The following is a 22,625-nucleotide window of genomic DNA, read 5'->3' as shown; positions in this document are numbered from 1 at the left end:
GACCACCAGAATTGATCTCAAGGTGAACACAAAGTTTTTTCTGAGATGTTTTCACTCCTCTTGGACATCATTTTCCTAACAGAGGCTGTTGCCAGATGCATTCATTGTGTTACAACATCCTGTGTTAAAGAAAATACCATCTGGCTAGAATTCACGTCCTCTTCCATTATGATGAATGGCATTTTACTGCATATCCAGATAGCTTCGATGTACGTACACTCTGTCTTTAAAAAAAAAAAAAAGCTATTTATTAAATCAATTTCCGCTGCACCTGCAGAATCTCAGCAAAGCCCTGTAGAATCTCTGTGACATGTAATTAAAAAAGCTGGGCTAAAAGTCTCATTTTTCTAATCACTTGAAGCTAGGCAGAAGCACTTACTGCTGCGCTACTCAAGGACAGCTTTTCCTCTTTCTGCCCGTGTCAGCAATCAGTCCAAAACAGTTATTACCAAACTACTTCCATGCTACTTCAGATGGAAGCACAACTTTTACTGCATCGTTCCCTGGATGTCTATGGAGGTGGGGTGACAGTGGTCCACAAAGGTCTCCTGTAATGGAGACACAGACCCAGCACTAAGAGACCACTTGCTACCCAAGGCAAGGCAGTCTTTCTCTCTCAATCATCACTGCACTGACCTATTATTTGATGAACTCTTCAGGCATGGGGTGGGTGAAATGCCAGCCAGGCGTTTCAATACTTTGTTGGTGTGCAGGAACTGAGTTGTAGTGATGACAGGTGAGCAGAGATACAAAGGTCTGCAGACTCCAGATCACAACTGAGATGTGCAGCACCAAGTAGGACAGCTGTTCATCCTTCCTTTAGCAAGACCTGAGCCAAGAGCAATCCCTAAGTAAGAGACTCTAATCTTGAGAGCTACACTTTTTTACCCAGGAAAATCAATGCCCTCATCTGCATCCTTGAGTTCCTTGGAGAATCTGTATTTCCACATCTGCAGTTTCTCCTCTCTTCTATAAATACATCTGGCATGCCACTTGTCACTGAGGGGGAGCTGCTTGCTGGACTAAGGGATTAATGTGGCCAGTGCCACTCCTGTCCTCTGCACGTTTCGTGCTTATATCTAAATCCTCTGGTGCACGGGGTTGGCCAGAGTTCAGCTTCCAGCCAGATGTTGCAGCACATGGCCATACATCACCCTGCTATTGACCCATCCGTGTGTGACATCTCACATACAGAGCAAGTCAGCAGCTCTTGCCACAGGCTAGCAAGAGATGGGCCTGAACCTGGACCTAACCAGACACTGACTTTCTGTGAAACGTCCCTTCTAAGTCTTATCTGTTATATTATATTCGCTCAGCCTATTGCATGTCCAGCATGGGTAACACAGCCCCAGTCTGTGTGGCAAAGCAACACTGGACCCACAGAGCAAGAAATACACATATCCACATGCTTTGTGGCAACGTTTTACAGGTGACTTTACAGGTGGAGCTCACCCAAGCTTTGGGAACTACAAGAAGCGGTGCATTTTGTGGCAGAACACGAAGAGCTCTTATCTCTGAGCCATCAATCAGAGGACAATTGGCTGAATCCACGCTGCTACACTCCTGTGCTGATGGCATTAACTTCATCACGCCTCCCTCTCCCACAAACAAGAAGGCAGCTCCCTCTAGTGATGTGAGACAGAACGTGGATCAGCAGCTAAGGGGAAAGATCGTAGAGATGAACAAACACCTTTTATGATCCAGGTTAAGATTATGCATTTTAAGAACGATGGGCAGCATTCCATTGGTTTCCCAGTGCCAACAGCTCTCAATCAGTAGCTATGTGGAAGATGAAGCACTCAGAAAAGACTTGTTTAATGGCAATTCTCAGCTTACATCTTGTCTCTTGGATACACAACAGGAAGAAATGAGGGCCTGGCATGCTGAAGTGGGCTTTCCCACTCGTAGTCCACGTGCAGATGGCATTTACAGGTTGGGGTTTCATACTGGTTGTGCTCAAAAACAAAATTCAAGAGTTCAGGACAGGCTCACTGGCTCCACTCAAGCAGTGAACAGTTACAAATAGTTCGTGAACATCAGTTTCATGTATTCTACTATATCTGAAAATGCTAGTTGTCCTTTTGCCGAACGTGTTTACAACAGAGAAGAAGTAATTTCTTTGGCACAGCAATTAGTAGCTAGGTGATGCCTGTGCCTTTTACATGTAAATATTTATACTTTGCCTCGGTTGTGTAATTACACATCATTACGCTGCGTGTGCACGGCAACTTCTGTGTCCTGTGAGAGAGAACAGAAGCAACTGCTGTGTGATGCATGACAGCAGACAATGCAGCCCTGCGTCTGAATACCCTTTTCCAGATACGAGTGGGGAACAGATCCACCGGTGACCCATATTTCAGGAGGAGATTGTCTGCAGAATGACAGTTCTGTGCCTCATCTGCAGCATCACGGCCGTCGTGGGGCTGTGGGCTCACGGTCAGACCTCGGGCTGAGCTCACTGTCAGCTCCTATGGACACCCGAGGAAGGTGGAGGTGTCTCCTGGCGCAGGCAGCAGGCAGCTGCTCCCATTGTGCAGGGGCAGCAGCGGGCAGAGGGCTGTCTGTCTGCCATAGCTTCCAGAACTGGGCCTTTCCATATTAATAGTAAATAAATACAATGTCTTTCGTTGATGGTAAACACTTTGGACAATGCACTTCTGTCCAACCCTGTGAGGAACCCGTGTGGTCCTCGGGGACCGGAGAGAAGCGCAGCAAACAATGCTGGCTTCCCCACCAATCTCAAAATCCAATATTACTTATAAAATGTTGTGGGGAAAACAATGAAGAATCCTTAATAAGAGCAAAGGCTTTTTGTAAGTACCCTCTTTGAGGAAAGGTTATCTGATCTTGTTCTTTTGTCTCAGAAAAGCCCTTAAAACAATGCACCATCTGCTGCTGTTTGTTGCAAGCAAGCAGGGATCTCTCCAGCCAGAGCAGGCCTGCGTGCTGCTGTTTGCTGCTTAACCCTTTCAGCAACAAACTTCCCCTTGTTTCTATGCAAATATCTGGTGTGAGCAGAAGTGGCACTTTGCACCCACCCTTCCCTTGGCCTTCCCTTGGCTTGCAGCACGCTCGAGCACACATTCAGTCTGCATCCTCATTCAGTCTGCATCCTTTGCCACCCCCTGCAAGTGCTCTGTGCTGCACAAGGCGGATAACACCCCACGCCTATCCAATGTATTAATTATGGGGCATGAATTGCAAAGCATCCTTCAGATGCAGCCGCAAGGGGATGGAGATGGCTCAGATCTGAGGGAGGTTTGTTCCATCAGGGCAGTCTGTGGCTGCCACCACACCATGGAGGTGACATTCTGCTGATTTCACCTGTGCGAGACAGTGAAGCACTGAAGACAAAAGCCAAAGCACTCCTATTGCATCTCTAGCAGAGTGTATCAGTGAAACTGGACGTGACATTAGGGGAGTAATACTAGCTGCTGATTCTCTCCCAGTAGCACAGGCAGCAGACTGGGGGGGGGGGGCACAGAATAACCACACACCCACCCCATGGAAGCATCCCCTTACCGCAGTGCTGCTCAGTGCTGCCTCGAGCTCCGCAGGGCTGCAGTGCGTGGCTGCCTGCTGTCCTCAGGCTCTCCGTGCAGGGATGGCATTGGGCAGCTGCCCCTCGATCCTGCGCTGCTGGAACGGCCCCACACCTCTGAGCTGCAGGGTCTGTCTGCAGGCTGTGTGGAGGTAACAGTTACTGAGAGTTTTTGAGGTCAGGCACGGGTATAAGCATCTGCTGAACTCAAGAATGGTTTATTTCATTTTAGCAAAGCTCTCATTTACCCCATTTTGTTAAACAGAAACAAAAGACCCACAGAAAAGTCACAGCTGCCCATGTACACAACGGCCCTTCTTGCACCTCAGTATTGTCAGGAAAGCCAGGAACACTCATTGCCTGCTCTGGGACTGCTCTGCAAGAGATGCCTTTTTCAAAACCAACTTTGCTGTTCCTAAGCTTTATTTATTAGGGTTGCACTGTACATCACATGCCATTGTTGGCACCTGGTTGCACAATCCAGCTCTGAAACTTGGCAAATGTTTCCAGAATCTCTCTAGAAACTCAACGTAATGATCTCAGTTCCAATGTGCCTGGGACTGTGCTGAGCATGGCCATGGCCCACCTGAGATCTGTCAGTGTATTTCCATCTTGCAGCACAGTTGTCCTGACCACACTCTCAGCTAACTGCCTACTTCATTTTTTCTATAACTGTCTGAGCTGAACTAAAAAGATTAGGAAGGAACGAAGGTGTGAAAATGGGCATTTATTGATCCAGCCCCAGCTTGAAATGCAGGTGGGGGACACATCAAAATGATGACAGATGTTTTCTTTTTGATACAGAAAAAAATGATTGTGGAATTTTTTTATTTTTTTTTTTAATCAGCAATCAGCTTAGGGAAATCTCATTTCATTTTTCTTGTTAATAAGCTTTTCTTTGTTTGTCATGACCCAGAAACAGCTGAAACGATTAGCGCAGCCTCCGCTAGCACGCCTTAGATGTGGTCTTCAAGCATTGGGAGCAGAAGAGGGTGAGGGAGAAAGAAAAGAGGCAAAAGGGATTTCTTACAAAGCAGTTCTAGCATTGGTTGGGCAAATACGCTGAGTAGTGTTTCTGCCTCTTTGTTGTGTTAGCTTTTCAGTCAATGCCACTTTTTCCTTTGGCTGTTGATAAATGTCTCCCGTTTGGGAAGGCTGTTACTGGGCTCTGAACATCACTGGGAGTCAACACTTCGTACAAGAAGACACCGCCCAACCAACAGTCCCTCTCCTCTAAACACAACCAGCTCTGCAGAGGGCACAAATCATCCATAAATCACCCCAGTTCCCAGGTGAGGCTGTTTGGATCAACACCACCCAAAGCAATGCAGGAGGAGCCAGCACCTGGCAGCCCCAGGACGCAGCACCTCCACCTGTCCCCTGCTTGCTCTGCCTTGGGCCATGAGGCTGCCCAGGGCACTTCAATAAATGAACGTACAGCAAAAGTGCCATGATCTCTTTGGCTCCCAAGAGACGTGGAAAGAAACGAGAGCCACTCCTACAGGTAACCGAATCCAAATAAGGATGAAATCGCATCAGCATTTCGTGGCAGTTTGGAGAATTCCCATCAGTGAGTCATTTGCATCAGCAACAAATCTCCGTCAGCCGCCTCTGCAGACTGCAGAGCAGCCGTGCATGAAATGGGAACGTTTCTTATGGAAAGATGCACCTGTGGGACTGCTTGCATGAATATGAATCACTGTTTTCACAGCTCTAATGAAACATGTAAACACAAAACCGTGCTGTTGTAACCAGCTATGGTAAGGTCATGTTCAGGAGTGGTGATTTTGTAATGCTGGATGTTTTGTATTCGTGAATGAGGCTGGCAAACAGTTTTGAGCAGGTGGCTTTGTTTAAATGAACTCTTGAAGGGAATATGCATGCCAACCAACGGCAGGCACACAGCAATATGGCAGCTAGCAGCACAGCTCAGAACACAGATCCAACTCAACTGCTGTTACTGTCACGTTTCTAACCTCGCCCTTGGCTACACTGGTGATGTACACACACGGATTTACCAGCAGTTAAGAAAACACCGGCTGAATGAGGAGCACTGTGAATCACCTACTGGTGTCCCATTGCTCCTCTCCCCAGAACCTCACGTCGTCATACACAGGGGTTCAGACCCAGCCATGGACTGCTGCAGTTGGCTCAGTCCCACCTGCAGGGAGCCACGTGCTGGGCAGAGCTGGGCCACCCCCCAGCACAGCACCCCTCCTCTCTCCCAGTGGGAAGATGGGGATGCAGCGGCTGGTCTGCTGCACAGATGTCCTTTTGGGTAATGCCTGTCCAGGTCATATTTAATCTCTGAGGGTTTGGAGGATTTATTCTCCAAGGGACACCTCTCTGCAGGGGCTGCGTGGCCCTGCTGGGTCTCTGCCATTCTCTATCAGCAGGACAGGGCTTGGTCTGACCCGTGGGTAGCGATCACTCTGAGCTAATGGGTCCCATCCCTGCAACCAGAGACATCCCACCTGGAGCAGCCACACACACAGCACTTTACTACCTAAAAATACCTAATACATCTCAGCAAAGCGTTCTCTGTCTACTGCCATTTACATTAAACATTTAATTAACGTTGGCTGACTATAAATAGCCCGAGTTAATGTAGTCCTTCCTCCAAATTTCCTGCTTTGAAACACATTTCCCATAATTGCTGTGCTCTGCCTTGAGCTCTGTTTGAGGAAATCCAGCGCCTGTGAGGAGGTGTAGCTGCACATACACACAGTCTGTGGAGCTGCTGCAACCAGATTGTTTCGCCCACTTTTGGAGCAAAGTGAGGGAAAACAATTACTATAAATGACTTTATAGTATTCAGTTGATTAAATCACTCTTTAATCCCCTGCAAGAAGGAGATCAGTGGAGATTTAACTAGGTACTCATAAAGATAATCAATTTATTATTCTGTCAATGCCATATGGTGAAATAGGGAGGTTTTTACCAGGCTGCGGAGGGAGGTGAGATCTGTGTGTTACTTTTCAGAAACCTTTCTGTTACAAATCCTTTGTTATTACTGGGAAACATTCGCAGAGCAGAACTGTGCTGTGTACTCTGTGTGCTCTCTATGGCTCTGATGTTTTGCAACAATACAAAACAGACAGAACGTATTCAACCTACTTCAAGCATCACCCTCTGCATCAGCTCTCCAGAGGCGTTTTATAGCATCACAGGGATCTTTCTGAGGTGTTCCCCTCTCCTGATGTACCAGTTGGTTAAGGCAGGGGCTCTGTTGAGCTCAGCCAGCTTTACAGGCTGTAATAATGCAGGAGCACAATGCTGCATGGAGATCCTGCAGCACTGGCAGAGCCTGGTCTGTGCTGCCAGGAGCTGGGAGCCCCAAGCCCTGTGCTGCTGCACTTGCAGCTTCACCTTCAGTGTCATAGAGAGCCAGGTGAGCACACAAGGTGAAATCTGATGGGAGTGAGTGCCCAATGCTGCTGCACTGCTGGGAGTCTGCATCTGGGGGAAAACTTCTGTAGGGGAGATCCATCTCTTGGAGGGGAAAAAAAAAAGACTGAAACTTTCCTATCAATCTTCCAGCCCTCTAAAAATAGGTGGGTCCCTCTTTCAGTATATCTTGTGTCAAAATCTGCCTACTTGGCAATTCTCTGGGCGAGGAGGAAGGAGCAGTCTGGCTCCAGGCTGAATTGGTGCTATTCATTTTAGCTGTGAGTGTGCGTGGTGCATTTAGCAGAGAATAATACATCCAAATTTGTTTACCTTCTAGCAAGGAATCCGTGAGATGGAAAGGCTGGGCTGGTTATTGGCTTTTCATGCAATAGGCTCATGTCCACTTCAGAGCCTTTATTCACTGGAAAACCTTTTAAAAAGACAAATGAAAGCATTTAATAAACATGCTCTTTGTAGAAATGAAATGTCTACACTTTGGCATCAATTCTCTGCCTGTTTATGTGGAGCACTCCCATATAGCTTTTCTTATCCACAGATTTCTAAGCACATGAGTTAGGCTTCCAGTTCCTTTCTTAGTGCTGGGAAAACCAGGCACCAGGAGGTGAAGCGATGTGCCCAAAATCAGCGGCAAAACCAGATAATATAACAAGATGGCCATACATGAAAATTCACAGCTACGAAAGCCCTGGGCTGTGGTACCAAGAGTCTCCCTGTCTCATCTTACTGACATTATTTACCTTCCAACGTGCCGCTCAAGCTCTCCCCAGCATTGGGACGTCTCTGCCTTATACTGTGGGTGATCCATGGCCACTCTTTGCTCACAGCACTCCCACCACACAAAGAAGCTATTTTCTTCTCTCTGTCCAGGTCTGCTGTTCCCTCAGTGCTATCCACAAGGCTAATCCTGCCTGGTCCATGACATTCCCTGTCTGATGGCACATGTAACTCATCAAGGCCTGGGGCTCCCAGCAGCATCTGTACAGTCATTGTCCCATCCTGCTCATCTTTGGATGCCTCTGGCTCAGGGATGGAAGATTCATTGAAGAGGTCCCAGGTTATCTCTGCTGATACTTTACCAGCAGAATCTTTACCACTGCTTGCTGCACTCAGCCTCTTAGTTGCCATCTCAATCTTTTCTGCAAGCTCCTTGGATAGGTTGTGTATGGCTTTCACTCGGTCCCATTTATTTTCCCATTTATTTCTATATGGAGAGAGGCCAGAACTTGAGTTCTTGTAGTGTGGTTTTGTATCTTTCTGAGGAGGGGAAAAGCTCAGAGGAGGAGTATCCAGAGCTGGGGGGGAGCAGTCCCTCAAGTCCTGACATTCCAGAGGACTGGGAAGCCAGGATTCAGATGTCAGTAGTGTTGCAGAAGGTAATGCCTCTCTGTTTGTAAGTGATTGAACAGTTTCTGGAAGCTGATTCCTGTTTAAATAGAAAAGAGAAATGTCAGAAAAAATAAATCAAAACCCCCAAAAAACCCAAATAGAAACATCAGCTTTTTGCACTAAGCTTCAAAAAAGAAAAAGAAACAAATTTGTCTATAGATACATTTGTCAAATGACAGATTGAGAGCAGAGCACAAAGTGCTGACGAACAGGGGACGAGTTGGAGTCCTGCCTGGGGCTGACAAGGAATAGCAATGTAGGATCATAAAAGCAGACTGCAATGTTTGCCTGAATCTTCAGAGCCCCAGCATGGTGCCCAGAAGCACTCCAGGATGGCAGAAGTGAGCTGTGCATTGCTCAAACACTGCTGATAAAGCTGAGCACACAGAGCTCTGTAACCACTTTGGGCCTTGGAGCAATGAGGGTGAGGTGGGATACGACAGGGGACTCATCCATTGCTCTGGTTTTATAGTTTGCAGCAGAACACTATGGAAAGTACACAGAGCTTGGTGGGAAGGCTTTCTGGAGTGCAGGCAGTGCTGAGTACCTGTCCCTGGGATCTCGATGTACTGCAGCATGGGATGCTTTTTCCACCCAGGCCACGAAACTGTGCTTCAGGGTTTCACCACTGGTTTGCTCCTGAAACAAGAGTGACCATTCCTGTAAGCACTAGATAGCTAGGCAACACAAGAGCAGTGGTTGGCTTTTGTTCCACTTAATAATAGGTTCATTTAACCAGAAAAGTGCACAAGTCAAACAACGAACCTGCTCTTTTTTGCTGCAGCAATAGAGATTTCCAGGCTTTTGACCCCGAAGTCACGGGTTCCAGCCTTGCTAATGAGCACAACAGCTCTTGCCAGATTTAAAAGTTAATTGCTCTGTTTTTCCAGATAAAATTTTACCTCCCTAACACTTCAAATCACGTGCACGAAGTGCTTCACCTCCTGCAAGGTGCTGCAGTGATCAAGACTGAAGGGCTTTCAACCCACCCCTCCTCCACGACTTACTTGCTCAAGTGTGTGCTGAGGGCTTCCTTTGGCAGCAGCTGCTCCCCTGATGAGCTCGCACGTCTGCTCAGAGCACTTTCTCTTTCCAAGAGCTTCTCTCTGTTTCCTGTATACTTCTTGCAGTCTCTTATTCCTCATTTCCACCGCCTGCATTACAGACTTTTTCTCTTCCAGTTTTTTTTTCTTTCTCTCTTCATTCTTCCGACACATAAACTCCTGAACAACATCACGGCTGTAGGGGTGAGGTTTTCTAAGATTTACCCTCCTCTTTGGAGGCTGTTTCAGGTTTTCTTTCTCAGACCCTTTCTGCACAGGGGTCCGCTTCTGAGGAGATGTGCTTTTCCCCCTGTGGATGCTTCCAGAGCTGCTGGTCTTGGCTCCAGCTGTTATTAATGCAGCCCTTCTCTTTCCTGCACTAAAGGCGGAGGGAGCCGTGTCCTGAGGTCCAGGTGAAGGCAGGTGGTGCTGCTGCAGAACCTTTCCCTCCATGGTATCTCCCAGGAGCCTGCTCTGCCTGTGGACATCGTGGCACTGGCTTTGTAAATGGAGGCTCCTGAGTATTTGCTTTGCACCTTTGGTTGGTGCACTGCTGCTCCTTCCAGCAGGGCCGTGGTGGGGAGCTGCACTGCTTTGGAATTCAGGGCTTTTCCCCACAGGTTCTTTTCTATTTTCTCTGGAGCTGTTCTCCATTGCTGACACTGCAGTGTTGGGCCCTGTGGAAGATTTGGAAAGGGCAGTGGTGTTATTCCTTTGGTGGTGAGACAGCTCCTGTATCTTTGTGCATCTCACAGCACACCTCCTACCATGGGGCTGAGGGCTGCTGTAAAATCCTCAGTGTTGCAGAGAGAAGACAAATCTGTTAATTTTGGCAGTGTCCAATTATACAAATGATGTAGATTGTAGTCCTTGGAGTATGTACAGAATGTAACATACAAGAGCAATGAAACTCTCTCTTAAACCTCTTACACTTACTTAGAACGACCTTGAAACCATTTATTCCACAAAAGGCCAACCACATTTTTTGTTTGTGTGCCAGAAGCAAGCAGTGTAGCAGAGAGGACAACTGTACCATAGGCATTTCCAGTGCTCTGCTCTTCAGCTCTGCTTCTCAGTTTTGGAAATGCAGGCGGTGGACCAAGCAGCTTCCAGGCTAACTTCTGTCCTTCCCTCCATGCAGAAGCACCAGGGAGCTTTGAACCTGAAACAGACATGAGCTTAGGGAGCATCCTTCTGTGCTGGTAGCTGCAGGTAATTTGGTTCTGGGGAGCTGAGAGCTGGAAGGATATGATTCTCTGTAATTACATCAAAATCACTGGAGCAAACAGATTTGCTTTTAAACTGGTGAGAATCAGCAGGATGCAGTGTGGAGAATCAATGAATGTTACGGGACAAGGGACCATGTATATATAATGCAAAAATAAATGATGCAGCAAGCAGCACAAACAAATTATTCTTGCCTAATAGGTGGTGTCACATAATAGGCAACATTTATCACCGTTTTACTTCATAATTTCAGATTGCATTCACAGCATGCCAACACTCGCACTGCCGTAATTATGTATTTATTGCAAATGCTCCTCGAGCAGAAAGTGACTAAATGGAAAGTTATTTGATATCTGCATGGAAGCTCCCTCCCCCCTTAAATTCTACCCTGCTAAAATATTCAAGTTTCTTTATAAAGGAAAGATTTTACACCGAAACAGTTACCGGCCTCAGTTCAAAGCTGCGGATCAGTACTCAGCAGGAGCCATAAAATCAATTGACTGAGTCTGCTTTCCTCGACGCACACATCCATGTCTCGAGCTGTCAGAGCAGAGCACCTCTGAGAGCCATTTCTCAGACAGGAGGCACTCTCGGAGGCTGACTGCTTAGCAGGGCTGTCCTTCCCTGCAGCTGCCAGGTGGGCACATGGCTGCAGTGACAGCGCTGGGCTCTGTGCTGTGTGCACAGCAGGTTCCCACTGAGGCTCACCCCAGTTCTGCAGCCTGGGAGTGCAGCCCGAGGCACAGGGATGATGTTTGCCATCCCCTCTGCAGGGCTGGAGGCATTTCCTACAAATGCATGGAGCCTCCTAGGGGGATTACCCAGCAGGTTTGTGAAGTTCTGACAGCACAAAGCATGGGGGGAACTGACAGAATCTGATGGGCTCGGAGTTTTTAAAGAGCTTGCATTTTTAAAGAAACACCTCAGTATTACTTTACTTTCTTGTTCAACAGTGTTAAAATGCAAGAGGCATTTATTTATTATATCATCATGGTTCATAGAATCATAGAATCCTCAGAGTTGGAAGGGATCTTTAAAGGTCACCCAGTCCCACTCCCCTGCAAAGAACGGGGACATAGAATCATAGAATGGCCTGGGTTGAAAAGAACCACAACGCTCATCCAGTCCCAACCCCCTGCTATGTGCAGGTCGCCAACCAGCAGCCCAGGCTGCCCAGAGCCACATCCAGCCTGGCTTTGAATGCCTGCAGGGATGGGGCATCCACAGCCTCCTTGGGCAACCTGTTCCAGTGCCTCACCACCCTCTGACTGAAAAACTTCCTCCTAACATCCAACCTAAACCTCTCCTGTCTCAGTTTAAAACCATTTCCCCTTGTCCTATCACCATCCACCCTCATAAACAGCCGTACATGCACAGCTCAATCCAGTTGCCCAGTTCCTCTAAATGCAACAGACAAATGCATCTGTAGCTCTACCAACACACATTGCTCTTAACAACCTACACTGCACCACAGTCTGCTTCCTCGGAGATCTTCCTTATCTACGCAGTGTTTTACAAAAACTCACACCGAAGTTTAAGAACAGTCTGACTTGCTGAAGAAATCACTTACCAGAAGGAAACCTTTTGATTTAAATATTCTCCAGTGTTAGCTTTTTTTTTTTTCCCTACCTATGAACGGATGAATATTTTATAGCTGTTGTGACTTAATTTTTTGTTAACTACAGCAAATTTATAATTCATCAAATTCCAGAGTACTTTGGCTCTGACCTCCGACCCCTCATTCATCTCCCGTTGCTCTGCCTCAGCTCTTCCACTGACAGAAACTAATAGCCAATAAAGGCACCGTGACACTGGCAGTTACAATGATGAATGTTTCATGTGGCACGGCCTTATTATGACCCACTCTCAGAGGAAGACCAAGCCATTTTTCAAACAATCCATTAAAACAAAACCAAAAAAAAAAAAAAAAAAAAAAAGGAGGGAGAAGGAAATTATTATATATTTCATGCATTTTAAATAGGACTTTGGTAGCAGAGTGCATAACGCAGCTGTACTCGTCATTTCATCTGCATGGCATGGGATAACTTGGATTTTTTTGCCTCCTGATTGCCAGAAGTTCTACATTTGTCCACTTAGAGCAGCACCCGTGGCACTTCCACTGTTTGCCCTCCGAGTTGGAATGCAGCCATTCCCACTGCAGAATGATGGCACTAAGGAGGGAGCATTGCTCCGATAGTTCAAATCTGCGTTGGAAACACCCTTCAAAGAAATCCATGAAGGAGCACGCGGTAACCTCACTCCTGCTGCTGTTGTAGCAGGGCTGCATTCCCTGCGTTCTCCTGGCCCCTGCACTGCAGAATGTGCCTTTTAGAGACGCTCTGAGTTCAGCTGGGAGCTCAGTGGGTGACAGACTGTTCTTCCCACCGAGGACATGAGGCTTATTTTCTATTTCTGGTTATTTTTAATCCTGGCAGGCCTGGAATTCAGCTGCCGCAGGCAATGGTGTGACAGACGCTCGAAGGTCACTAAGACTGTTCTTAGAAGACACCTGTGTGCATCAGTGAGACCAACAGAGAGCCTGGGGAGGGCACGTGGCAGTGACTGCTGAACGTTACCCAAAAGCCAATGACAGAACGGAGCAGCAGGGAGCCCTGTGTGACCCCCCCAGGGCCTCAGCATGCTTCACGTGTATCCAACCCACAAACAAAGCCCTGCATCCCTGTGCTGCCTCTGATCACCATCTGCCTCCTTGGACTAATGCTCACTTCTGTCTGTTCCCTCTGAGGTTTTGTTTCTTGCTTTATATAACCAGTCTCTGCTCCTTGGCTGTGGCTCCTAGGATTTGGCATCATTTTGATAACCGGATCCAGATTTTGGCAGGTGTGTGTGCAGGTGTTGTTATCTCTGCTCCATCAATCTGTGTCATTTCCCATGAATTTCATTCTTACCTTCACCCATTGCTGTTCTCCCCAGAGAAGAGGACCTGGGCAAGGGCAAGGGCTGCTTCTGGCTCTGTGTTTGAGTTCCCCGTGCTGAACCACTCTTTCTTTCGTCTACAACCAAGAGGTAAAAATGGAGACAAGAATTCATGTGGAGCTTAAATTAGAAGTCAGTAAAAGGTTGGACATGTTTAACACTCCCCTGGTAGTTCTCTGACAGTTACATTCAGGGATTTGGTGGAAAACAAAACAAATCTGCCTTCCTGCTGAGCACCCGCCAGAGGCTGAGCAGGGCTCAAAGCACTGCCTGTGTCAGCTGGGAGACAGCACAGCATGAGGGTGTGCTCCCAGAGGTGAGCTCTGCTGAAGGCTCCCATCCATCACTGGAAAAAGTGTGAAAGGCAGATCTGAGGGAAACACCCCCTGGAAGCTGGTGGTGTGTGACAGGGACGGCAGCACCCAATGAATTAACACTAATGCTATTACAGCAATAAGATTTATTATGGATAGCTTTTCAGCTCCTCTTCCCTAGTCTGGCGGAGCCTCAGTAATCCCATTGCCTGAAGCTTGCTGAGTGGGTGTGCAATGGGATGGACTCCAGCACGGGGCCATGCTGATCCCATCTCTGCACACAGCACCCTGAGAGCTACACTCACACTAACCCAGTGAGACAGCTGCAGGTGAGTGGTACTTCAGGCCCAAACTTAGCAGCAAAGCAGGATTAAAATTTTAATTATATCTGCTTTTAGATCCACGCTAGTTCCGCTGAATGAACTGTTAAATCCTCAGTAATGCCTCTGAGCTACACAATTCCTGCCTTAAGTACCTGTGATGCCTCTCCTCACTGCTGTACTATTATTTCCCATGTGCTTATGCCACTCTTGTGGTGCTTTCTACCTGGCAAAAAGGCGTGGGAGATGGGAAGCTCCATGCAACCAGTTAGGATGGGAGCACAGCCTTCCATGGGCTGAGAATCATCAAAGGTTGGAAAAGACCTCTAAGCCCTCTAAGTCCCATCGCCAACCCATCCCCACCGTGCTCACTCAGCTTCTCCTGCAGAGCTTTGCTGCAAGGGCTGTGCTTCCACTGACCTCTGGGACATGGAGCAGAAGGGGCAGGCACCCTGCACACCTTTCTCTTCAGGGGTCTGTCCTGTAGCAGCTCTCGAGCATGGGATGCAATCAGGCATTTCTGCTCCTGAGAAGCTGCTTGCTGGTTTCGCTTCTGCTCCTGGATTTTCTTCTTGAGCTGCTCTAACTTCTTCCAGGATGACTTTCTCTGCAGCTCCTCCAGCTTCTGGTCGCTGGGGCTCCTGGCTGGTGGGGGGTAGTGCACAGGGAGCAGGACAGCCACGGGCACGGGGGCTGAGATCTGACTGCTCCCTGCCAGGGGGCAATGCGTGCGATGAAGGGAGCAGCGATGTTTTCCCTTTTGTACCTCATGACCTCCTGAATCTGCCCACTCTATGAAATCTCCCCTCAGGCTCTGTGCAATGGGCTGTGTCCCATTTGCAGCCCCCATCCTGGCTGGTGATGTGGGTAGGCATCCCCCAGGGACAACGGGGCCACGGGTGGGCTGGGGCTGGCAGCACGACTCCCATGGAAGCTGGGCTGAGACCTGGCAGGAGACAGAGAGGTACAGTTACTCTTTCTTAAAAAAAAGAACAAGCCTGAACAGGCACAGAATCACACAGAATCACAGGATCACCAAGTCCAACCATCCACCTACAGTGATATCTCCCCACTAAGCCATGTCCCGTAATGCAGCATCTAAACACGGGGCATTATTACATGGGTGGTAGTTGAGCTCCCAGAACACATTCTGCTGGTGATGTTGGTCTGTTCATAGGAGCAGCATTTTGTCTGCTACCAGCAGTTTGGCAAATAAAGATAAAATTGGGAAGTGCAAAGGCAACTGTGGTCTGACAAGTTACTATGAGCATAGACTAAGGCAGACTAACGCAGGGAGCTGATGGAAGCGCTGCTTCCACTGGCAGAGTGCTCAGCATTTCTGGGGGTGGATGATCTGGTGATATCTTTATTTCTTTAATAATAAATTGTAAGGTGCTAAACAAGTCCTGCACCCTGGAATTTTAAACCCATTTCTGTGTTCCTCTGCCACCCCTTCCCCAGGTGCTGCGCACTGAGATCATTACTCACCTGCAGGATGCAGGAACCTCACTGCTCCTTTTCTCCTTCAGAGCTGTTTCATCTCTATTTCTCTCTCCATCTACAGTGTAACAAAGTTATGTCAATATTAGGAAATTAGAACAGTTCACTTCCCTGGGAGGCTTCTCCCTTTGGACACCTTCTCTCATTCAAACAGCTTCAAAGGAAGAAAAAGGATCCATGTGCAAACCCACAAGCCCCAGCCAAGCTCAGAGTGGATCAGCCCATCGTTAAGTTTTTAAGAGTCTTGTGGAATTTGGGTAAACCGCCTGCTTTTTTGTCTTATCTCATTTTGTCAACAGGAAAAAACCTTGGAGATAAAGCACAAGCAGCTTTTGCTTTGCTGCAGCCAGTTGGCAGCAGCACTGCAGCCTTCGCCCAGCAAAGTGGGGCTCCTTGTGCCCTGTGCAGCTCTAGCAGACAGCAGAGAAGGCACCTGCCCTCAGCCACGTTCCCTTCCTCCAGCACCAAACTGCCTCCAGGCTCTCCACTTTCCCAGTAACTCAGAACTCACCAAAGCTTTCTCCAAGCCAAAGCTTTCCCCTGGCTGCCTGCGAGTTGGCACAGCTCCCCGTCCGATGACAAAATTTGTTTTCGATCCTTTGTAGCTGTGAAAAGACAGATTTTCTCTTTTGAAAGGAGACATATGTTTTTGTTCACGGTAGCCTTTTGTTGGCATACAATCCTCTGATTAATTTTGCAGCTCCTGGTTACTGGGTAAGCACTGGCATGCCTGAGCACGTTCCAGGTGGTGCTTCCTGCAGTTGGAAAGAATGCGACCCATGGGGAAGGTAAGAGGTGAAATCACCCTTCCCTCCATTATCTGCACTCTGCCTGTATGGCTGCCCCAGAACTTTAGCAGAGATGTTTTGCTGATTTTAAAAAGCAGCTTAAGCTCGAAGTCACTGCTGCCAACAGTGAATTCAACAGCACAATCCCAGCGTCAGGTCTGCACTGTGCTGGGATAATGTTATCTGCTCATCCACTCCATGATTGCAGCTGGTTGCACCTCATGGGAATGTTATGGTGTTCCTTACTGAGAGCACAGTAGGACAGGGAGAACTCAGAGGATGTCACAGCTCAGTGGGTATCAGCTGTTGCTCTGCTCAGGGCTGCACCATAAGCAAACCTTCTCTGTGTTTGTCACTCACAGAGTCACAAAACCACAGAATGGCCAGGGTTGGAAGAGACCTCAAGGATCACGAATCTCCAACCCTCCTGCCACAGGCAGGGCCACCAACCTCCCCATTTCATAGCAGCCCAGGCTGCCCAGGGCCCCATCCAACCTGGCCTTGAACACCTCCAGGGAGGGCAGCTGTTCCAGCACCTCACCACTCTGTAAAGAATGGTGAAAGAGCTCTAGGAGACACCTTGCTTTGCTCCTTATCCCCTTTCGGTCACGCAGTGATGGAAGAGGTTGTACACTCATTGCAAAGGAACAAACCAAACAGCACATTTACACTGCTTTCAAGTACACTACAAGAGAATCCTGCAGAGGAGATGCACAGGGATGTGGCAGAGAGCACTACGTGTGACAGCTAACATTCCCTGCACCACACGTACCACTGCTTTGGCTTTCTGAAGACTGTTCCAAGCCAGGGTCACATCTGTGGAAACAAGAGATAAAACACATGTTTTTAGCATCTCTTTGCATCTGTCTTCACTATAGACAACTTTCCCTTGTGCTCAGCTCCGAGTGGATCACAGAGCTGGGGGCTGAGCTGCAGAACTGCTCCTGGAGACTGTGTTGGCTGTGTGCCTATGTCATGTTTTCAGTGTGTGCTGAGTGCTGTCGGAGCCGATGCTCTTACACCTTGTTCAGCAAAGCCCCCATTGATATTTGCTGGTAGTTCTTGTCTTCAGGCTGAGGAGCACTCCCAGAGCAGCTCTCACTGGTAGAAAGCAGCAGGAAATGAGAGTTGCACGTTGTTCCAAGAGCTACAAGCACAGATTTACAACCGTCCAATGCTTGCAAACTGCAAAGTATTGCTCCCTTGTGTGTGCAGACATGCAGATTAGAAGAAAACCTTTCAATAAGCAAGAGATCTTCGGTATGAAATAAAGTTATCCAAGACTGACCATGACTGCAGAGAGGAAAGCAGAAGCACGTTACCCACGTACCAGCCAGAGGAATGGAGCCTCCGGGTGCAGAGCTGCTGTCCATCCCTCAGCTGTGCTACAGTCCTGCTTCCCTGAGATCCACACCTGCAATAATTGCCCCAGAGGACCGGTCATTGCTTTCCTTTGCAGTCTTCATTACACCCGTATGTATTTTCACTCATCCTGCTTAACACTTACCTTTTGCAGCCTCATCCGCGCACGGAACACCGTCCCCTTAGGAGCTGTAGAAATGCACCTAGAGGAGCACATCAGAGGGGATCTGTGGAAGAGCTGGAGCTGCTCTGCAGCAGCAAATCCCCGCAGCCACTTCCAAAGAGAGCTGCGAGAAAGAGCTCAGCACCAAACATCCCATCCTCGGCTGCTTCCCGGAGCTGAGCCACACGCGGGCAGCGGCTCCCTGGCACCAGACCCTCCTCTGACAGCGGTGCCAGGCCGGCTTGCCGTGCCCACGAGCTCAGGGAGGCACAGGGCCGTGCTCGGGAGCCCCGCACCCTGCCGGCACCGCCGCACCTTTCTTTGCGCTCTGGGCTCACGGCCACAGCGGCGGGGAGACCGCTGGGAACGGTGGGGAAAACAAACAGCAAGGAGAGGAGCCCGGGGCTGATTTCAGCTGGTAAATTTATGGAGAGAAGCCAGCAGCTTTCTTGACACAGCCCTGAGTGCTTCCCAGGGCGCTGTGGCGGATAAGGTTCGGCATCGCTGCGGGTGTGACTGCTTCTTTAGTGTCACGGTTGTTAAGTTTCAGCGCTTGGAATCCGAGGACAAGCGTTGCGGTCGGCGCTGCTCCGTCCTCACGTTTCAGTTCGTGCAGCAAACAGCAGAGGGCAAACTCCGACCGCAGAAAGGGGACGCAGCGCTCAGCGCTGGGATGCTTTTGGGGGGGTTATGCCAGGACAACCCAGGAGAGCAGCGCTGACACCTGAGCAAAGCCAACCCCGGGTGGGTGGCAGCAGGAACGCCCTTTGCTCCTGCAGTAATCACTCTGCTCTCCCTTCTGTACTCAGCCTTTATGCAGAGCATCTTTCAGATGGGCAGCAGTGTCCCTCACTGCCTGAACCCCCCCACGGCTGCAGATGGCTGTAACCACCCTCACATCTCTCCTCTGCTGGCAATGCGCTGTGTGCTGCCGTTGCCATTTGGGTTATGTGGAGGGGGTCCTGCAGCTGTGTGCCCTGCAGTCACAGTTCCATGGTTACACCCCAAACCATTACAATCAAGTTATAACAGCCAAGATGAGGCTGCTCACTCAGTGCTGCTCCTCAGATGATCCATAGACATTTGTTTCCTGTGAGATTCTCATTTCTCCAAGTTGGGAATTTTCTTCCCACAGTTATCTTCTCCCATAAGCTGACACTGGGCAGCTCCCAGCTCTACATGCTGTTGGTGCAGTGATGGAGGACATATGGATGTGGTAATAAAGACAAGCAAAGGAGGTTAAAATTGTTTCTTGATTCTCTACAGCAGTAACCATCAATTGCTGCTGTCAGGGGTTGAATTTCCATCAGTACTCTGAGGAAAGAAGTCGTATCTTTGGGTCCCACCTCACTGCAGAGCAAAGCACAGTAATGTTCTGTTCCATCAGCATGTTGGTTTGTATTGAATCCGACTCTTGTTTCTGGGTAATGTCCTCAGCTGTTTCTCTGTGCTTTATAATTGTGCAGATTTGCTTGAAGCAGCAATGTCATGTAGTAAGGGTCCGTTATTACTGGAAAGTGCTCAGATGGTGAGGCAAGATACTGACACCACATCCTTTCATCTGCATGGATCCCTGTGGTTTCTAGAGAAGTTCTCTTGAAGAAGCAGACTTCAGCTGCTAATGTAATGAATGTCACTGCAGTCTGTGCTCAGATATTACCGGCATTTCAGCTTTTCAAGTCTAACCAAACAAGGAATTCCTGAGCTGCAGACTGGAGTCACAAAGCTCCCACTTTGAGCTGTTCCAAGCCAATGTTTTGGCCTGATTAGAGGTTGCAGTGCTAGGAATGCAGAGCTTGTCCAACAAAGAGCCACAGCTACTCGGGTGCGCCGATAAGAGCCGTAATTGCAGGGTCCATGGGCAGCCGTCGTGCTGAGTACATGTGTGCAGGGAGAGCAGACAGAACAGCAATGTGAAACCTTGGCAGGGGCAGGGCAGCTTTCAGCAGAGGTTTGGGAAGCGGGGAAGCTGGCAGTAAGTGGGAAAGCCCTGGATCTACTTGGGTTGGGAGCCGATGTGGGGCAGCAGCACAGGCACTGTGCTGGGCAGTGCAGTGTCTGAATTTGCTCAGGTCAGGCTGGCATCGCTGCTGGCACTGCTTCTTCTCAGCAAGCTGTTGGAGCTGACAGGAGCCAGAAGAAGACAGATTGCCGGCGTGTTGAGCTGCACATCTTGGAGTGTTAGACCACAAATCTGCTGAGAGCTGAGGAACTGAAACCTACTTACCCTTGGGCCAAATCCCACTTCTGCAGAGTGTGAAACTCTGGGGCAGGAGCCAAGTGAGAGCCCAGGTGGAGAGGAGCAGATCTTGTTGGGTTTGTATTCCAGGTGTGTATGTGCAAAATGAATCAGTCCTATATGGCTCTGTCCTGAGGATTGCACAGCTGCTGTCACATGTAACGAAGGCAGAATTAGGCCCTGTGTTTTCTCTCATGTGGCATTTATGATGCATCAGCCCTCAGACACCAAACTTCTCTTGCAGGTGTTCTCAGACTGTCACCCACCAGTCGCAGTGGACTATTGTGAACCTGGAGGGACTCCTCCACAGGTCAGGAGAGGGTTTTGCAGGATGGGATATGGGGACATTTCATGTCACTAAGAACCTACCAAGAGAGATGCTGAATTCCTCCTGCATGGTGTTATCCCACAGATGGCAGTCTCTGCATTTTCCCCATCACAGCTTATGCCTGCTCTCAACAGGTACACTGACACACACTGTCACTGCTCAGGAAATATTTAAACCAATAACCCACAAGGCCAAGCAGAATTCAGGAAGTGAGCATTTCTGTGAACCAAAACCAGAAATTCCTCCCAAGTCTCTGTGGTTTGAAACTGCTGCATATCACACAGATACAGTTCTGTCTACCAAATGTACCCCGCAGGTCCCATAACTTCATCCAGAGAAGAGGAAAGAAAACTGAACCTTTTTTTTTCCCTGGCGCCTGACTGAAGAGCTCATGTTGTCAGCCACTTCTCACAGACATTCTCAGTTAGCAAACAATCACGGCACAAATGTAGGCTTCGATTGCAAGCTGATGTGACATGAATGTTGCAGTAAGCATATGGTGGGAAGAGGCAGCTGATGAAAAACTGTGTGCCATCCTGAATCTGACAGCTATGGGCTGCACCCTTTGAAATCCGTGACAAAACACTGGCTGGATTTAAAAGGGATGTAAAAGACACTTAATAAATAGGGGTCTGATTTGAAGCTGCAAAGAACTCAGGCCTTATTACTGCATATTGAAGTCGTTTGTGAAGGTTCTTATTTCTCAAACAAGCAGGAAAACAAGAGTGAGATAAGCGGGCTGCCCCTTCGATGATGCCACACTGGCTCCTGAGATAAGACACACATCGTTTCTTCAGCAGGTGATGCTGTGGAATAGCAGCACTCATGCTCAGTGCTCAGAGATATGTGGGGATGAGCCCAAACCTGGCTGCAGAATTTCTGCTGATGCCACTGAACCATCTCCTCCAACCCTCGCAGCTCATTCTGTTTCCCATCCTGTGTGCAATAAGCAGATAGGTTTCCCATGGTCTGTGCCATGCATTCAGGTCACACTGAGTGCTGTGCAGTGAAGTGCCAGATGCAGTGGGAGGTCACCATGGGACTGCCCAAGCCTGGGGAGGGATGCACTGCCATAGAGACTCTGACTTTCTTTGCAGAGGTTACAGCCAGAAACACAAGGGAATGTCAACCTCGTGTTTTCCTATTGATGCCCTGAAATAATAAGCATAATACATGTCAGCCAAGAAGGGTATCTTCAGAAAATCTGGATTTTATGTTGCATGTCAAATGATGCCTGGAAAGGGGCAGGTGCTCTTGATGTGATTATATATAAATATATATATATTATACAGTTATCAGCGAAAAGTGTGCTAAGGTAGAAATAGGTATTTGTGGACTATTTTTTCTTCCTATCCATAGGAGATGTGAATGGAATCAGAAGCAGAGGGTGGGAAGGCTGCCTGCACTGTGCAGCGGAATGTGGGAGAGCACACGATTGCCCTGGAAACCAGCTATAGTAAATGGAGCTCCTGAGCTGCAGGGGAGGATTTATACCACCAGGCTGGGAGCAGGCAATTTAAATCAGCCATCCGCAGGTAAATTGGCACATTGCTCTGCACATCATTTTCTCCGTGCACTGTAAAAGGGAAAACGAAGGGTGGGTGGTAGGGGAGAATTGCAGGATTACAAAGTTAGAAAAACCCACAGAAGCTGACGCAGAGATTCTCATGGTTTGGGGCAGGGGCTGGTCCTGGCAAGCAGGGAGCAGGCATGTATGCTCTGTGCAGTGAAGAGGAGCAATTGGTGCAAGGATGCTGCAGACCTGTGTGCTCCCACCTGAGGGCAGTGGTTAAACACAACTCACCTGGAGCCACCTGGGGCTGTTGGGCTATCCAGTTGCTACAGAACTGCACAGATGTAAGGAATGTGCCTTATTACCAACTCTAGTGATGACATTCCAAATCTTCTGACTCACTGGGTTCAGGGTGATTGGATTTAAGTATGCAGTTCAGTATGCAGCCAGGTATATTTGTGGCATTAAACATAACGTACCAAAGACTGTATGTTCTGTAATTGTGCTTCACTGAGCTCCACTTTTTGTTCCAAAGTTACTTTGTTCTGCTTCA

The 22,625-nt window shown here is 48.5% G+C and overlaps 1 protein-coding gene across 1 annotated transcript in view; it reads right to left on the bottom strand.

Annotated features, from left to right (window-relative positions):
* The window catches only part of CCDC187 (coiled-coil domain containing 187), a 32,637-nt gene extending 16,900 nt beyond the window's left edge, over window positions 1–15,737 (bottom strand). The window contains 9 exon segments of the mRNA XM_085239174.1: window positions 3,523–3,683; window positions 7,262–7,361; window positions 7,690–8,375; window positions 8,886–8,977; window positions 9,346–10,058; window positions 10,415–10,543; window positions 13,518–13,622; window positions 14,600–15,125; window positions 15,668–15,737. Of these exon segments, the coding sequence (XP_085095300.1) occupies window positions 3,523–3,683; window positions 7,262–7,361; window positions 7,690–8,375; window positions 8,886–8,977; window positions 9,346–10,058; window positions 10,415–10,543; window positions 13,518–13,622; window positions 14,600–15,029 (2,416 nt within the window). The 5' untranslated portion in view covers window positions 15,030–15,125; window positions 15,668–15,737.
* Window positions 15,738–22,625: the final 6,888 nt, after the last annotated feature.

This window comes from Meleagris gallopavo, chromosome 19, assembly GCF_905368555.1.
Source record: "Meleagris gallopavo chromosome 19, MGAL_WU_HG_1.1, whole genome shotgun sequence".
Lineage (NCBI taxonomy): Eukaryota > Metazoa > Chordata > Aves > Galliformes > Phasianidae > Meleagris > Meleagris gallopavo.
Note: the sequence above shows the minus strand (reverse complement) of the source record. Positions and strands in the feature narration are given on the sequence as shown.